Source organism: Aquila chrysaetos, chromosome 10 (genome assembly GCF_900496995.4).
Source record: "Aquila chrysaetos chrysaetos chromosome 10, bAquChr1.4, whole genome shotgun sequence".
Classification (NCBI taxonomy): Eukaryota; Metazoa; Chordata; class Aves; order Accipitriformes; family Accipitridae; genus Aquila; species Aquila chrysaetos.
In genome coordinates, this window is record NC_044013.1 from 37429296 (window position 1) to 37443881 (window position 14586).

The following is a 14586-nucleotide window of genomic DNA, read 5'->3' on the forward strand; positions in this document are numbered from 1 at the left end:
TTTTTGCATTAAATTCTTTTTCAGAGCGTTCCTCTGCGGGATTTCGAGTCCTGCCATAAAGCCGTCGCTCATCGGCGAGGTCCTGGGCCGGAGGAGGTGGCCCTATATCCCTGGAAATCGTTATAGGGGATTTTTTTTCTCGGCCAAAGGAGATGAAAATAGTGCTTAGGGCAGGTAAACGTCTCTGAGTCGCTCAGCGGAAACTGAGGGCCCGGACGGACGGACGGACGGACGTGCACCCACGGCTGCAGCCCTGAGAAAGCGGCGGGTGGGAAGAGGAAACTCCTCGGCCTTGGCTGTGGGATGAGGGTCAAACCTTGCAACAGCCGGAAAGTGGATTTAAGTGACGGCAAACAAACAAACAAACAAAAAGCCTGAAGAAAATAAGGCAGCCTGGATCGGCGGCGTGGTTTTAGCAGAGGTAGAGGAAGGCTGAGACAGCACGAGGCCCCGGGGAGACCTCAGCACCCAGACCTGGTTGTTGTGTCCAAGAAACATGAACTGTGACGGGAAAGAGCACGAGGAGGGCTCGGAGGCTGTTTGAGGACACGGGAACCCTTTGCTACAGCGAGAGCATGGGGGGAACTTGGTTTTCCTATCCTAGAAGGAGAAAAGAAGCTATCAGGTGATCCGCTGCCGTCTATAAATACACCCGGGGACTAAGTAAACGTCATGGAGAGAAAAAAAATAAAGCGAAGCTGAAGAACAGCACTGGCACAAAGACACATTTATAGAAACTGGCCAGGAATGAGTTTAGGCTGCAAGGGAGGTGACAGCTCCTGCCCCGCCACCCAGGGAGGTTCTCAGCGGGCTCGGACGGAGCCACTGGGGTAAACGACGTGGTCTTCTTCAAAGACAGAGCCCAGGCAGTTTTGGAAAGGAGATGACAAGGCTGCGGCGATGGGGGACAGACCCCTGTGGCCGTGGGGGGACAGCCTGAGCCTCTGTTTCTACCTCCACGAGACCAAGAGCTGCCCCAGCAGAGAGCACGGACGCCTCTTTGCTTACAGACGGGACCCGCACACGGGAACAGCTTCCCACCGACTGGCTTCAAACCACTGCAGCAGCGGGAGCGAGTCAGAGATCCAACGCGGGAAGACATTAACCCCTCCGTCACCCACCAGCTCTGGCTTGCGGACCTCCCGCGTCCAGAATTAAAACCACGGCAAAGCCAGACCGAAGCATCCCTAGCAAGAAGACACCGGCGCGGCCACGCACTGAAAAGCCACCGCTTGTTTTCCTTGCGCCGTCCAGACAAGGCGAAGATGCTTCATCTTCAAGCAGAGGAAACATCCCGCCTCGCAGCTCAGCCCGCGAACGTGAAAGGTCCTCGCCGGAGCAGCAGCGCTTTCTCAAAGCTGGATGCTTGTTTCAACGTCAGGGAAGGCTGTCGGGTTGCTGTCAGCTATTTACGTGCCGTACCGACGGCGAACCGGCTCACGTGACGTTCACTTCTGGCACAACGCTGCTCGGCTGACAGGCTGAAAATATCCAACCAATTAGGAAAAAATGGCTGCTTATAAATAAAATGTGGGACTGTCCCTGCCACCGTAACAAGATAGCGACAAAATAAAAACTAGCCTGGGCAGAACAGAGGTCTGACCAGGCTGCTGCTCAAGTCTTGCCAGGATGAGCATTTTTATTTGTATACCAGAATATTTGGTGTTATAATCACGGCAGTAGGTGATACCACTGCAGGAAAGGGTGCTGCATGCTGTCTGCAAAACTGGAAGCCTCACCCATGTGGGACCGTGGGGATTCAGTGCCTTGCGCTGCAGAGAAGCACATGCGAAAAGCAAAAGGGAAAAAGCAAAAACCCTCTCTCTTTTCCAAAACACCCCAAACCCTAAACCCCAACTCAGCAGTGCCAGACCACAAGAAGGATTCCCGTGGGGCTCCACACGTGACGCGTGAGATGCAGCCTGCAACGTAGGTGTTCCCACACTCACAGCCCACTCCTGTTCCCTCCATCCTCCGGTCCCCGGCACTGCTCTGGCCTCAGCTCCTTAAGTGAGAGTCCAGAATTCAACAGAACCAGAACATTAAAAAAACAACCCAAACTGAAAGCCTAAGGCTGCTGACAGTTTCCACACTTTGGAGAATATTTCTGGCCTTGTCTTTGATTCAGAGGGCGGCTGGGAAGCCCAGCTCCTGAAGGGCTTTGGTAACATTTAATTTTCATTCAGAGATTTCCATGCCATGTAAAATAACAGAAAAATATACAAGAAACTTCTACCACTTAGATACATCTAAAACCAGTTCACTCTGCAAATCTTTGGCTTCTCGACCGCCTTGCACGGGCAGCAAAGCCCTCGTGCGCGCCTCGCCTGTGCTGCCCGAGGTTCTCTGGCTGTGCTGGAGATGCTGCAGCACCTTCACCACATCTCAGCCACCCACGGTGACACGTTGCTGCAGCAGGAACGAGGTGTGGGAGACGGCAGGAGCTTGGGGCACCTGCAGAAATGCCATTTTCTGTGCAGCTTTCATCCTTATCAGGGCCAGCACAGCGCCAGGTGCACAGGTTGATGGTCACAGCCCAGCTGCCACGTTTGCTCTTGCACAATTGCGGCTTGGTATTGCGTGGAGTTTAAAAGGCCGTCGATAAACCCCGTGCTGTGCCACGAGCCTTTTCATGTGCTGTGCATGTACATAGGAACGAAGGCAGCCAGAGCCTGCCACAAAAGCCAGAGCCACACAGATAAACCCCTGCAGACCTGGATACCCTTTGAGTTAAGCAGCTGAAATTAATTTTCGCTGAAGCTGCTTGTGACAGCCCATCACCTCTCCCCAGCCCAGCTCCACAAAATAATTCCCTCCAGCGAGAAGCACCTTTAGAGCAAGAGGCTCCGAGCAGCATTTCCAGAGCTGGGACAGCAAAAGGTGAAAGCCAATGGGGTGAAACTGGTTTTTGCCTGTGCGTTTCCCAGCAGAGCTCCCAGCAGCCCCAGTCCCTTTTACGAGGAGGACGCGTGTGCCCAAGCCTGGTGCCGACACGGACCAGAAGGTGCCACCACCGCATCCAGAGCATCGCTGTCCCTCCGGGCTGCAGCAGACACAAAAAAACGGGGCACAAAGGGTGGGAGGGAGCAGAAAACAACCCTGAAGCACCGCAACCCCATGGGGCTGCCACCGCTGCCGCTCTCAGCATCACCCGTCCCACCGGCTGTGCCGGCCGGCGAGGGTCCACACCGGCAACGCGGCGCGGAGGAAAGGGGATCAATGGGAAGGCTCAAGGCTTCTCCGGTTCACAGCTCAGAGGGGGACATCTGCTCCCCCCACGCTGGGGTCGGAGGGACCTCCTGGGCTCCCGCTGCCCCAGCCCAGGCGGTGGGGGGCTCAGGTGGCCGCCGGGGCGGCCGGCAGCTCCTTGGCGGAGCCGGGGGATGAATCGGCACCGCCGCCGATCACATTTTCGTATTTCGGCTCTTCCTCCGGGGCAGCCTGTCCCTTCGCTTCGACGCTGAGGACTAACTCGGGGCTTTTGCCCCTCTCCGTGGCACCTACAGCATCGCTGGCCCCATCCTGGGTCCCGGTGCTTTTCGGCGAGGGAGATGCGAGAAGGAAGGACTGTCTCTTCCCAGGGAGATGCTGGTGCTTGCTAGAGGATGGCTCAGCGGGAGCCCCTGCGACGCTCTCCCCTCTGCTTGCAGCTATTCACCGAGTCTCTCCACTGCGCCAGGGCCCGGCGGGGTGGTTTCTGGATGGCCTCCACGCTCCTCCTCACCTTGGACTCCTCCTTTGCGGCCCACTTGCCCTTCTGCAAGCTGCCCAGCCGCTTGAGCACAGCCTGGACCGGTCCCTCGCCAACCCCCTCCGCTTTGGTGTCCTGCCCGGCCGTTCCCACCATCACGTAGATGGTGGTGACGTTGGGCTCCTTCCCCTTCGCCTCCCAGCTGCCGGATTTTGCAGCCGCTTCGAGTGCCTCCACTCTCTGAGCCACGTGCCTGGTGCCAGAGACCACCCGCCGGCGTCCCCCCGGGGTGGCCCGGGGCGATGGCCGGTGGCTTTCCTCCCCTTTGCCGAGGGGCTCGGGGCTCTCGTAGCAATCGCTGGCCGGTCGTTCAGCGGGGGGCTCGGCTGCTGCGTCCCCCGGCGGTGGGGACAGTTTGGATGGTCCCCACGTGGTCTTGGGCTTCCGCCCAGGGCTGGGGGTCTCCGCCGCCCCAAATTTCGTCCCCTCGGCAAAGGACACGGAGGGCCGCTTAGCCCTGGCGATGCTGGAGGTGCGAGGGATGGCAAAGGGCTGCGAGACATCCTCGGAGTCGAAGGCAGACGGGTCTGGGAGCACCTCGCCGGGGGGGGGACGCCCCATCCTGCAGCTCGGCCCCCCCCCAGCAGCGGGATGCCTGCGGGAGAAGGGGACAAGAGTTAGGGCTGCTGGAGATACCCGCCCTTGTCCAGGGACACGCTTGGGGACACTGGGACAGGGGCTGATGCAACAGGATTGTCCCCGAGAGCGTTTCCCCGGGGAAAAGGTTGTGAAACGGGACTGCCCACACCGGGCACGTCCCTTCACACGAGGCCAAGCGCAGCCCCGGTGTGTCCTTGCAGACAGAAAACGAGGGTATGAAAATAAACGCTGCCTTTGCCCAGCACCCATCCCTGGGATGCCCAAGGTTGCTAACGGGGCAGGATTGACCCCAGGCAGCCCAGAAGGGCTGCGGGTGTCTGGGGAAGGGAGGAGCAGCCACGGACGTCACCTTCTCTGGGAGGGACGGAGTATTCGGGTCCCTCGTTGTCGGTGTCGAAAGAGGAAGAGAAGGAGCTGTCTGAAACCCACGCAGCTGATGGCGACTCGATAAAGCTGGGGTTGAAGGGGATTTCTGCGTCGTGGTGGGAAACTGGGGAGGAAAAGACACCCAGCTGAGCTCGGGCACCCTGGGGTGCTTGGAGCAGGAGAGCAACGCCTGCCCCGAGCCATGCAGTGGGGCAAGGGGGGATGCAGGCTCCCCCCAAACAGCAACAGAAAAGAGAGCACGGGATGGGGGTAACACACTGGAAGGGCTGTCAGTTGCTCTGCTTTTTCACCTGTGACTTTGGGAAGTTTGTAGCCGCCCAGGGAAAAGCAAGGCATCATAGCGCTGAGGTTCGCCAGCACCCCCCGCACGTGGTGCTTCATCCTGGCCACCACGTCATCATCCGGCACGGCCGCCCTGCGCAGGGGAGACGGGTGTGAAGGCACGTGGGAGACGGGGGTTTGCATCGAAGGTTGCAAAATATAAAAAAATACCTGTCTCTTGCATCTGCTGGGCTGGCTCCACAGCAACAGCAGGCGATGCAGAGCAGCAGCAGCAGGAGAGGGACGAGGATGGCGGCTGCAAGGGCCCCGTGGTCCTTAAAACCTGCGGGAAGAAGATGGGTTGAGTCCGGCATGTCCTGCGGCCGCCAAGCCCGTAGAGCTGCCCCAGACAAAAAACGCAGGAGCTGGCAACTCGTGGTGGGACCAGGAGGCACCAGGTAGGACCGGGCTGCATCGCAGCCTCCCGGCACCTTCCCCAGCAAGGATGTTACAGTCCCTTGCCCAGTGCTAAGGAGTAAATTTGAGGTTGCTCTTACTCAACACGCAGTCACCCCGCACAGGGTGGCAGGTCCCCCGGGAGCACTGGCAGGGCGAGGAACAGTTCACGCCATAATATCCTTCCGGGCAGGTGTCGTTGCAGCTGGAAGAGAGAGGAAAGGAGGGAAATGCCCCCCCGGGAAGAGTGGGACCCCAGCCCTGCCCCGCTCCTGGCATTACCTGGCTCCCCAGTAGCCTGCCTGGCAGATACAAACTCCTGACACGGGATCGCAGCTCCCCGCAACACACTCGGGGCAGAGGAGCTGGCATCCATCGCCGAAAGTGCCTGCGGGGCAGGAGCTGTTGCAGCTACCGAGACAGAGAGCGAAGCATCAGCCCGCTGCGCCCCAGAGCAGGGACACCCCGCGAGGACCGGTGGCCCGATCCTGGGTGTACCTGGGTCCCATCCAGCCAGGCTCACAGTGCGGGCAGGACCCCGTCTCCGGGTCGCAGACCTCCCCACGCCGGCAGCGGGGACACAGCTGGAGGCAGCCCTCGCCGTGGAAGCCGGGCGCGCAGGGTTCCTTGCAGAGGGTCCCATTCCAGCCGGGCTGGCAGGCCAGGCAGAAGCCGTCCACGGGCGAGCAGGGCTGGCTGCGCTTGCAGCTCCCGCAGCTGCACGGGCAGAAGGGCAGTGAGGCCTCGACACCCACCCCCAGCCCTGCCAAAACACAGGTTTCACCCCCGCACCGGCGTTCGGCATCAGTTTGGACCACGGGGAAATACCCTATAACGCTTAATGCTCTGTAATGGCAACAGGGCAGGAGGCAAGCAGGGAGAGATGCCGCTTTATTGCCGTGGGGAGCGGTATCGAGGATGACCAGATTTTAGGGCGACACCAGCACTTTCTGCTGGCATTAGCGGGACATTTCTTTTGGGGCAACACTGATGCTGCATCCAACCAGGGATGCTCAAACCCCCCGGGATAGGTCTCCCTGCCCAGCGAAAGGGACAGAGATAACCATGATGACTTTGCCCCCCAAGGTCTGGCTGTAGCCCCTGGGTACCCGCTGGATCCCCCCCTGCTGCCCCCAGCTCACCTGTGGACACATTGAAACCCGTATTTCCCTGCCGGACAGGGGTCCCGGCAGCTCCTGCCCTGGTAGCCGGGATTGCAGCTGCAGTGCCCGCTGAGGGGGCTGCAGGAACCGTGCAAGCAATCACAGCGTCGCTGGCATGCCGGCCCCCAAAACCCAGCCTTGCATTCGCACTTGCCCGTCTCCTGGGCGCAGGGCGAAAGGTTGCAGGAGCATTTGAAGCTGCACCTCCTGCCCCACCAGCCCAGCAGGCAGCGGCAGTGGCCGGTGAGCGGGTCGCAGTGGGAGCCGGCGGGGTTGCACTGACATTGCTTCTTGCAGGTGGGTGCCCACCAGCCCGGCTCGCAACGGCAGGCGCCGGTGAGGGGGTCGCAGCGGCCGTGGGGACCGCACTGGCAGGGGAACTGGCAGAGCCCTCCCCAATGGTTGGGGTCGCAGGTGCAGTGCCCGCTCGCCGGGGTCGCAGCGCCCGTTGGGGTGGCACGGGCAGCTCCGCTTGCAGTCGGGACCCCAGTACCGCTCGGGGCAGGCTGCGAAGGGAAGGAGATGGCGAGGATGAGGAGTGACGGGGAAGGCCGGCAGCCCCCCCCCCGCCCCGAAGCATCCAGGCTGGCAAAGGGGACGGCGAGGGCTGAGCCCTGGGGAAATACTTACGGGAACTACAGTCTGCTCCGAAGAAGCCTGGTTTGCACAGGCAAACTCCGGGTCTCACGCAGACTTCGTCCGCCCCGCAGGCGTCCTCCCCCTCGCACAGCGCTGTCGGCGGCAGGGCACGCACGTCAGCGCACGATGGCCCCCCCCCCACCCTCCCCGGCCTCACACCCCTCTGCCAGACCACCGGCCACCTCCCGCCAAGGCGACATTCCTGGGGAAACCATCATCCCGCTTCCCGCTCCATCCCTCTGGCCAAGCCGCAGCCCTATTAGCAGCTTCCTCGGTGGGCGTTTGGGGGTCCCCGCGGTGCAGCACCCCGCCGCCGCTCAGGGAGAGCTGTAGGGTTCTCCCCACCTCCCCAAAACCCAGCGCCGCGGAGGAGCCATCCGGCCAAGTCCAGGGACCGAGCTTTGGGCTTCGTCACCATCCGTCACTCACCGGCCGCGCACTCCCGCCCTTCCTGCTTCCAGCCGGGGCAGCACACCGGGCCGGCGGGGAGCCTGCGGGAGAGACCCCGGGGGCCGTCAACCGGGGCGAGGGGTACCGGGACCGGCGTGGGTTGGCACGCGGCTTCGGCTAAGGCGAAGCGAATGCGGGCGCTTGCCGCGGGCGGGGAGACGGCGCGGCCCCGGGGGCATTGCTCCGGAAGGAAACCAGCAAAATAGAAGGAAATTTAAGAGGCTGAAGCCCGAGCGGGCGGCGGGGCTGGGCGGTGGGGCAGCTCTGCCCGGCTCTGCCGCTACAGAGCCCGTGCCGGGTCCCTGACGCTCTGGGACCGGCTCAAAGCTTCGCCAGTGACCCAGAGCAAAGGCGCCGAAAGGCGCTGCCGTTGATGGCGAGACCAACGGGATGGGCGATGGCGGCAGCAAAGCGGAGGGGATGCCAAAAGCCCTTTGGGTTTTGCCACACGTATGTTTCCCACCCGGTGCACGACTAAAGTTTTGCCAATGCTCCCGCTTCCCCCCCCCGTTGCCCTGCGTGCGGGGGGGGGGGGTGCATGAGAAATAACCCTTGGAGAAGGGATTTGGTGCCCCAAACGCCCAACCATACTCCCCAGCATCGCCCCAGTCTCCGCGCCCATACGATGCCGGGCTGCAGGTCTCCGTCCACGGAAGGACGGACGGACGATGACCCCCTGGTGCTGCCGAGAGGCCCCAGGAGACGGAGGGCACGAGCGGGGACCCCCGTGGCACCTACCTGCAGACGTTCCTGCCGTCAGGGTCGAGCTCCTGGGCAGAGCTCTGCACCCACAGCCACAGCTGGAGGCACAGAACGGGCCGGGCGCTCCCCATCCCGGCGGGGCACGAGGGCCCGAGTCCCGGCGGCTCCCCAGCCCCACGCTGGCGTCCGTCTGTCCCGTCCCTCCTGCGGTGCGGCCTCTTCCTCCCGCCAGCCTTGGGTTTCTTCCTGAGGAAACGCGGGAGGAGGCGCCCCGATCCAGACGTCAGGGGTGCGGCGGGGAGGGGGAGGCAGGGAATGCCACCGCACGGGCTATTTTTGGCCCTTGCTGCCAGCCTAGCAGCAGAAACGGGCGTCCAGGGGCTCGGCGCAGCCACGCACGGGCTGGTGCCTGCCTGAACATCTCACCTGCGGTCGTCTCGCTCCCCTGTGCCACCCTCCATTGCTCCCAAAGCTGTTTTAGCCAACGTCCCCCCCCAACCCACACGAGGCGTCCGCTGCCTGCCCCCTGCCCAGACCCCCGTGAGCCGCCCCACGGCGCTGCCGACCCCTGGCAGGGGCCGAGAAGCGGGATCCCCACATCCCCCACGGGGACACGGCATGCCCCACGCTGGCCTTCGAGCTGCTGGCTGCTCTCCCACCTCGCCATCTCCCCAGGAGCTTTGTGTCAGCAGATGCACAGGAAACACCTTTTTCCTACCCAAGGCCGGCGGGGCTGGAAGCGCGCCGTTCCCCCCACCACGCGGGACTTAACTCCATCGCGCCCAGCACTGCAGCCCCCGTAGCCTTGCTCCCCATCGTAGCCGACCCCCGAAAAGGGCTCCGGGGTCTGGCACAGCGCAGCCGGCCACAGCCCTTTGCATCGGCACGCAAAAAGCGACGGCTACAGCGCAGGACCACAGCTGAAACCCGGCAGCATCACCCGGTACTTCCCAAGCAAGGAGAGAGCGGAGGCTGCAGCGGGTACCTCGGAGAAGAAATGAGACGCTGATTTATTTCCGACTCCACTTCTAGAGCTAGAAAGTACCTAACCCAAGAGGACCGACTCGCCCCTGTGAACACAAGGATTGTTCCAGTCTTCCAGTTCCCAGTAGTAGCAGGAAGAGGTCCCAGTACAAAACCGATTCACCCCATGCCTCAAAAGTGCAGGAGTGGCACTGGCGGTGCTGATCCCGACTGCTCGCAGACACGGGAGCACCCGGACACCCGGTGCAGCGTGCTCAGCCCCTCCCAGCCGTGCGGCGACGCCGGGACAGCGCCCAGCCGGCCGGCCCGGGCACCCCAACTCGACCTTCACATTGCAGGGATGAAGGGAGGTATGAACAGAAAGGGGCGAAGTGAAATACCCCCACAGGGCAGGATTGGGCAATGGGATCCTGGGCCGCGAGCGGAGGCGTTTGGTGGAAAGAGCCACCAGCACATTTCAAGAGCCCTTTTGGGGTGCGGCAGTGGGAAGAGGGTGCAGACCCCCACCGTGCTGAGCTGCAAGCGTGGAGAAGCGGGGAGCAGGGACACGGCTGAGCGGGATCCCGTAGTTAAGCCGTGGGCACAACGAAAGGGTGGCCGACGGGCAGAGATCCCCGGAGGTGCCGAGCTGCCCCGTGCCAGGCTGGCACCCCACGGCCGAGCGTCCTGGCGGGTTTGCAGGAGGGCTGCCCACGCTGCGGCTTCGCCGTCACCGCGGCACGGGGAAGCAGGCAGGGCTGCCGTGCCGCTCTCGAAGACGCCAGAAAAAAAGAAGAGCCGGGAAGCGCTGCTGCAAGGCCAGATCCGGCCCCCGTTCAGGTGGGGTCAGAGGGGCTGCACGGCTCTGTCGGGGGAGCCGGCCGCCGGCTCGCTCTCTCCCTCCAGCTCCAGCTGCGCGTCCAGCGAGTCGATGATTTCCCAGGCTCCGGAGCAGCTGGATGCGGAGGGGTCTTTGCTGCTGCCCTGATACCACAGCCCAAAACTGCAGAGAGAGCAGATAATGGCCGTGGGGGAGAAGAGCCTTCCCAGGGAAGCAGCCAGATCCCAACCTCCCTCTGTGTTTAGCGGTGGCGGCGGCAGGACGCAGCCCGGCTGCGAGTACCTGGGAGCGTGCGGCACCCCAGGGGCAGCAGCAAGGCTTGCCCTGCCCCGGCCAAGGCAGATCCCCCCCCCAAACCAAGCGACTCCCCCTTTGGCAGCATCCCTGCCAGCCCCGCGGCAGGCAGCCCGGCTCTGTCCCCGTCATACCCTGCAGGGCAGGCACCAAGCTCAGCAGGCGCTGGGTCCACAGCCGAACCCCAAACCTCCTCTCTGCCGGCAGAGCCGCCTGTCCCCACCGGCACCCGAGCACGGGAGCGAACTTACAAGCTCCTAATTTTGGAATCAGGAGGCTGAGCATCCACACAGTCCGTGCCACGGGCTGGGAACCAGGAGCCCTCATCTTCATCACTGCAGCACAAAGTCGGGGGGGGGGAAACCTGCGCTGAGTCACAGGCTCACCGCAGCAGCGAGTGCCGGAGTCACCCCGCGGCTCCTGCCCGAGCTGAGGGGTGTCACCTGCAGAGCCACACGTGCGGAGGTGGCCACAGAGCCAAGGGCACGTGGACTGGAGCCACCGTGCCGCAAAGCACCGGCGGGCTGTGACCTGCCGCGAAGCCACAGCGATGCTCGTGTCCCAGATACAGCCGCGTTTCATGGCAAGCCCAGCCCCTCCCGGCTCGGTGATCTCAAGCCACAAAGCTTTTCAGACACCAGCTTCGAACCCCTGGTGCCTGGTCAGCAGACGGCGTGTCCCCGGTTGCCACAACAAAAGCCACAACGTGCTGTAAAGTCTTTAGGCATCTCGCCCCACGTGGCAAGCGCATGCTTTTCTGGGGGAACAGCCTGACAATCGGCACCACCGGCTGCAGCTCGGGGCCGGGGCGGGTGGCATCCTGGCACCAAGGCGGGTGACAGCCAGGCCTCGTAGGGAAGCGGGGATCGCGAGATGACCGCGGGGCAGCGTTCATACAGCAGCGGCTATCCTCACTGGGCAGGGAGGCGAGCAGGCAGGACTCGACACCTCCAGACCCCGCTGCTGCCAGCAGAGACCCCAACACAAAGCAAGCAGCAGGTTTCAGTAGCACAGAAGAGCTCAGCCCCCTTCAGACCTTTATTAAAGCCCCTAAAAGCCAGTGAGATCCAGCTCCCCCCACGTCATACAGCAGCTTTAGCGCAGGCTTTGCCCCCCACCACCGGCAGATGTGCAGAGCTGGGGCTGGTGCCCGGCACGATCCTCCCCTCCCCATCATAAGAAGTCTGTTGGAACCAACGCTCCCCACAAACGTCTCGCAGAGCCTCCGGGGAACGTCTCTACTGTCATCTTCAACCATACAGTGCAGGGACCAGCCTGCCTTGTGCAGTGGTTCCAGTACCACCACCTCGCCTCTCTTTTGCCACATCCATGCAGCGACAAGCGCCATTCGGCCAGGCCATGCGTGAGTGGTGACAGGGACGTGCGAGTTGCAGCAAAGAGCCCAGCCCCTGCGGTGCTCCCAGGGCTAAGCCAGAGCAAGACATCAACTGCAGACGTGAAACCTTTGATCTCTGGAGGGAGGCAGGGAGGAGGCAGCTCTTGGCCTGGGGGAGTTCCCTTCCAGGGCGTCACACCACACGGCAACACCGGAGCCTGCCAGCCGGCATCCACCCTGCACGGGAGGCTCCCTGTTCGCCGCGGCCAGCCGGACTCACCTGCTTGCCGACTCCTCCGTCGTTCCCAGCATTTTGGCTCTGATTTTTTTTCTCTGTCTTTTGATAGTCGACTTCATTGCATCCAAGAAGAAGCCGGGAACTCTCTCTTCATTCAGCAGCTCCCTGGCAAAAAGCAGCCAGCTGGTTAACCGAGAGCTCGGCGAAGAAATCTCCCCCCACTGCGCCAGGAGCAACCTCTGATGGGCCACGGGTGGCTGCAGGGACGGGAGGGACCCAGCTTGCTGCCCCACGCCGCCGCGGCAGGACTCACCGCTGGTAATAGGCCAGCTCCTCCTGCACCAGGAACAGGTTGGTCTTGAGCTCGTTCCGCTCTTGCAGGATCTGCTGCAGCTCTTCCTTGGAGAAGCAGCAGTGAGCAGGGCTCCTGCCCGCATCCTGGTGCTGCGGCTCCTCCGCGGGCGACGGTGCTCCTTCCTGAGGGGACGGAAAAAGAGTCAGCAGGCGAGCAGAGACGCCGAAGCCCCCACCCAAAGGCTGGGTGCCACGTGCAGGCAGAGACGGAAAAGTGTCGGGAATGAGTTTGCTAATCTGGAGCTGCTACAGCCCTCCACGGACCACAGCGGCTCCCCGGCTCAGCCAGCATCTGCCGCCCATCGCCACACGTGGCAAACCCTCCTCATCCTCCGAGTCCCACTCGGCTTTTCCTCCCATCACCTCGCCTCACTCGCTCCTGCCTCCACCCCCGCCAATTTTTAAGGACAAGGTAGATGCCACACTGTTCAATTTTCAGCAGCGGGGCTTAATTGAGCGGCTGTGTCCTGCTGGCAGCTGGTGGGTCCGGGTGTGCCAGAAGCCCCCCACAGGGCCAGGAAGGTTGGGTCGGCGTTAGCGATGCCCCGTAGCAGCAGGGCCACGGGCTCCGACTCACCAGGCTGGGCTTTGGCCGCTGGATCTCACTGGTCCTGCTCCTCCTGCTCGTTTCCCTCTGGGCTTGCAGCATCGCGGCCTCCAGGTCCGACTTCTTCTCCAGCGCGCTCTTGAGCTGAGCCTGCACCACGGCCACCTTGTGACGCAGGTCCTCGTTCATGGCCATGAAGCGATGCAGTTGCTCCTGCAGCTGGAGGGCCCGGGGGGGGGGGGAGCAGAGAGTGAGGCACAGCAGCGGCTCTGGGCCCCCATCCAGGGCCACGGGAAAATCATCCGCCCCAGCAGGCTCACCGGCCGCGACGACAGCCCCAGGGGGAGGTGACATGAAAGCAGGTCCCCGGGCCCTTCGCACACCACACCCGCGAGCTCCCACACGCTCACCGCCTCCGTGTCTCGGCTCTTGCAGACGATCTCGTGGGCCTGGGCACGAAGCTCATCCCTCTGCTTGTCCACCACCTCCTTCAGCCGCAGCATCACCTCCCGCTCCTTCCGCGCCGTGCTGTCTGAGCCCAGACACGGGGGGAACAGGCGTGAGAGACCCCCCCCAAGACCCAAGCACTCCCCTGACCCCACAACCCTACGGGGTTTTTCTTGATGCTTCTGCAAAGCTTCTGGAAAGAGGGGAGCCGAGGGCTTTAGGCTGCGCCCAACTCATCCTTGTGCTGGCAAAGGCGGTCCGCACCCTGTGTCTGCCCCCACAACCCTCCTGGGGGGTTGGGGGGTGCTCTGGGGGTTTTGGGTCCCTGCGACTCCCCAGTAGGACAGGTCTCCAAGGCTGGGCAGCACGGAAAGTAGGTTCAGACCTGCACCCAGCCCACCATCCCCCATGGGAACATCCCATGGTGGCAGGGGACCCCGAATCCGCCGGGACACTCACCTTCCTGGGACTGGCTCTCCGCAAGCTGTCCCAGGAGCTGCCGGTTCTGCTCCTCCAGGCGGGCCAGGCGGCTGTGCAGGGCTCGCTCCCGGTGCTCGGCCTCCCACAGCCTCTGCTCCGGGTTCTGGGGGATGGGGACAGCGGGGTGAGAGCCGTCCCAGAGGATGGGGACAGCCGGGTCAAAGCCACCCCAGGGGGGACGGGGACCGCCAGGTCAGAGCCATCCCCACGGGGACTCCTGCGAGGACAAGTGCGGGTCGGTGGCACTCCGTAGGGAACCCCCGAGGCAAGAGGGATCGGACGAGCCCCCCGCCCCCCCCCCTCGCCACCCCGCTCACCTCCGCGTCCTGCCGCCCGCCCGGCTGTGCCGGCGCCTCCCCCTCGGCTCCCACCGGGGCCACCAGCGCCTCCAGCAGCTCCAGCAGCCGCACGACTGGCGGCACCAACCCGGCCACGGCCTCGGGCCCGAAGCGGCCGGAAAGTCGGCGCAGCTCGGCCCCCAACGCCCCCGCCATGCGGTAAACGTGCGGCGGGGCCAAGCGCTCCGGCGGCGTCCGCCACAGCGGCTCCGCTCCCCGCCACGGCTCCGCCATCCGCCGCCGCCGGCCGAGGCCCCGCACACGCTCCGCCCGGCCCCGCTTCAACGTCCCGCCCCGTCCGGGGCCGCCCCCTCCACCTCCGAGGCGGGATCTCACCGG

The 14586-nt window shown here is 63.5% G+C and overlaps 2 protein-coding genes across 5 annotated transcripts; both read right to left on the reverse strand.

The window, feature by feature from the left end:
- Window positions 1–712: 712 nt before the first annotated feature.
- On the reverse strand, window positions 713–9298 carry SCARF1 (scavenger receptor class F member 1). The gene is given in 15 exon segments (XM_030027636.2): window positions 713–3636; window positions 3638–4300; window positions 4302–4331; window positions 4333–4346; window positions 4701–4841; window positions 5029–5153; window positions 5231–5342; window positions 5557–5660; window positions 5738–5866; window positions 5954–6172; window positions 6598–7052; window positions 7054–7124; window positions 7249–7350; window positions 7687–7748; window positions 8446–9298. Coding segments are annotated over 15 exon segments (2622 nt in total). The 5' UTR covers window positions 8541–9298; the 3' UTR covers window positions 713–3336.
- Window positions 9299–9395: 97 nt separating this feature from the next.
- LOC115346942 (Rab interacting lysosomal protein) lies at window positions 9396–14495 on the reverse strand. Of its 4 annotated transcripts, none has more exons than XM_030027637.2 (8): window positions 14227–14495; window positions 13889–14012; window positions 13393–13514; window positions 13013–13201; window positions 12395–12558; window positions 12124–12246; window positions 10759–10842; window positions 9396–10375 (listed from the first exon to the last, which is right to left on the reverse strand). In XM_030027637.2, exons 1-8 carry the CDS (start codon window positions 14479–14481, stop codon window positions 10219–10221), a joined length of 1218 nt encoding a protein of 405 aa, XP_029883497.1. In that variant the 5' UTR covers window positions 14482–14495; the 3' UTR covers window positions 9396–10218. The 4 variants fall into 4 exon arrangements, with proteins under 4 accessions (XP_029883497.1, XP_040982549.1, XP_040982550.1 ...); XM_041126615.1 differs by having other exon boundaries at window positions 13303–13514; XM_041126616.1 differs by lacking the exons at window positions 9396–10375; window positions 10759–10842 and adding an exon at window positions 10853–11467 and having other exon boundaries at window positions 13303–13514.
- Window positions 14496–14586: the final 91 nt, after the last annotated feature.

Excerpts from the sequence above, each read along its gene's own strand:
- LOC115346942 (XM_041126615.1), bottom strand. The coding sequence starts at position 14,481 with ATGGCGGAGCCGTGGCGGGGAGCGGAGCCGCTGTGGCGGACGCCGCCG. Across the intron at positions 13,515-13,888 it reads GGAGAGCCAGTCCCAGGAAG|ACAGCACGGCGCGGAAGGAG; the intron begins GTGAGTGTCCCG and ends GTCTGGGCTCAG. Across the intron at positions 13,202-13,302 it reads TGGGGCTGTCGTCGCGGCCG|CTGCAGGAGCAACTGCATCG; the intron begins GTGAGCCTGCTG and ends CGGGCCCTCCAG.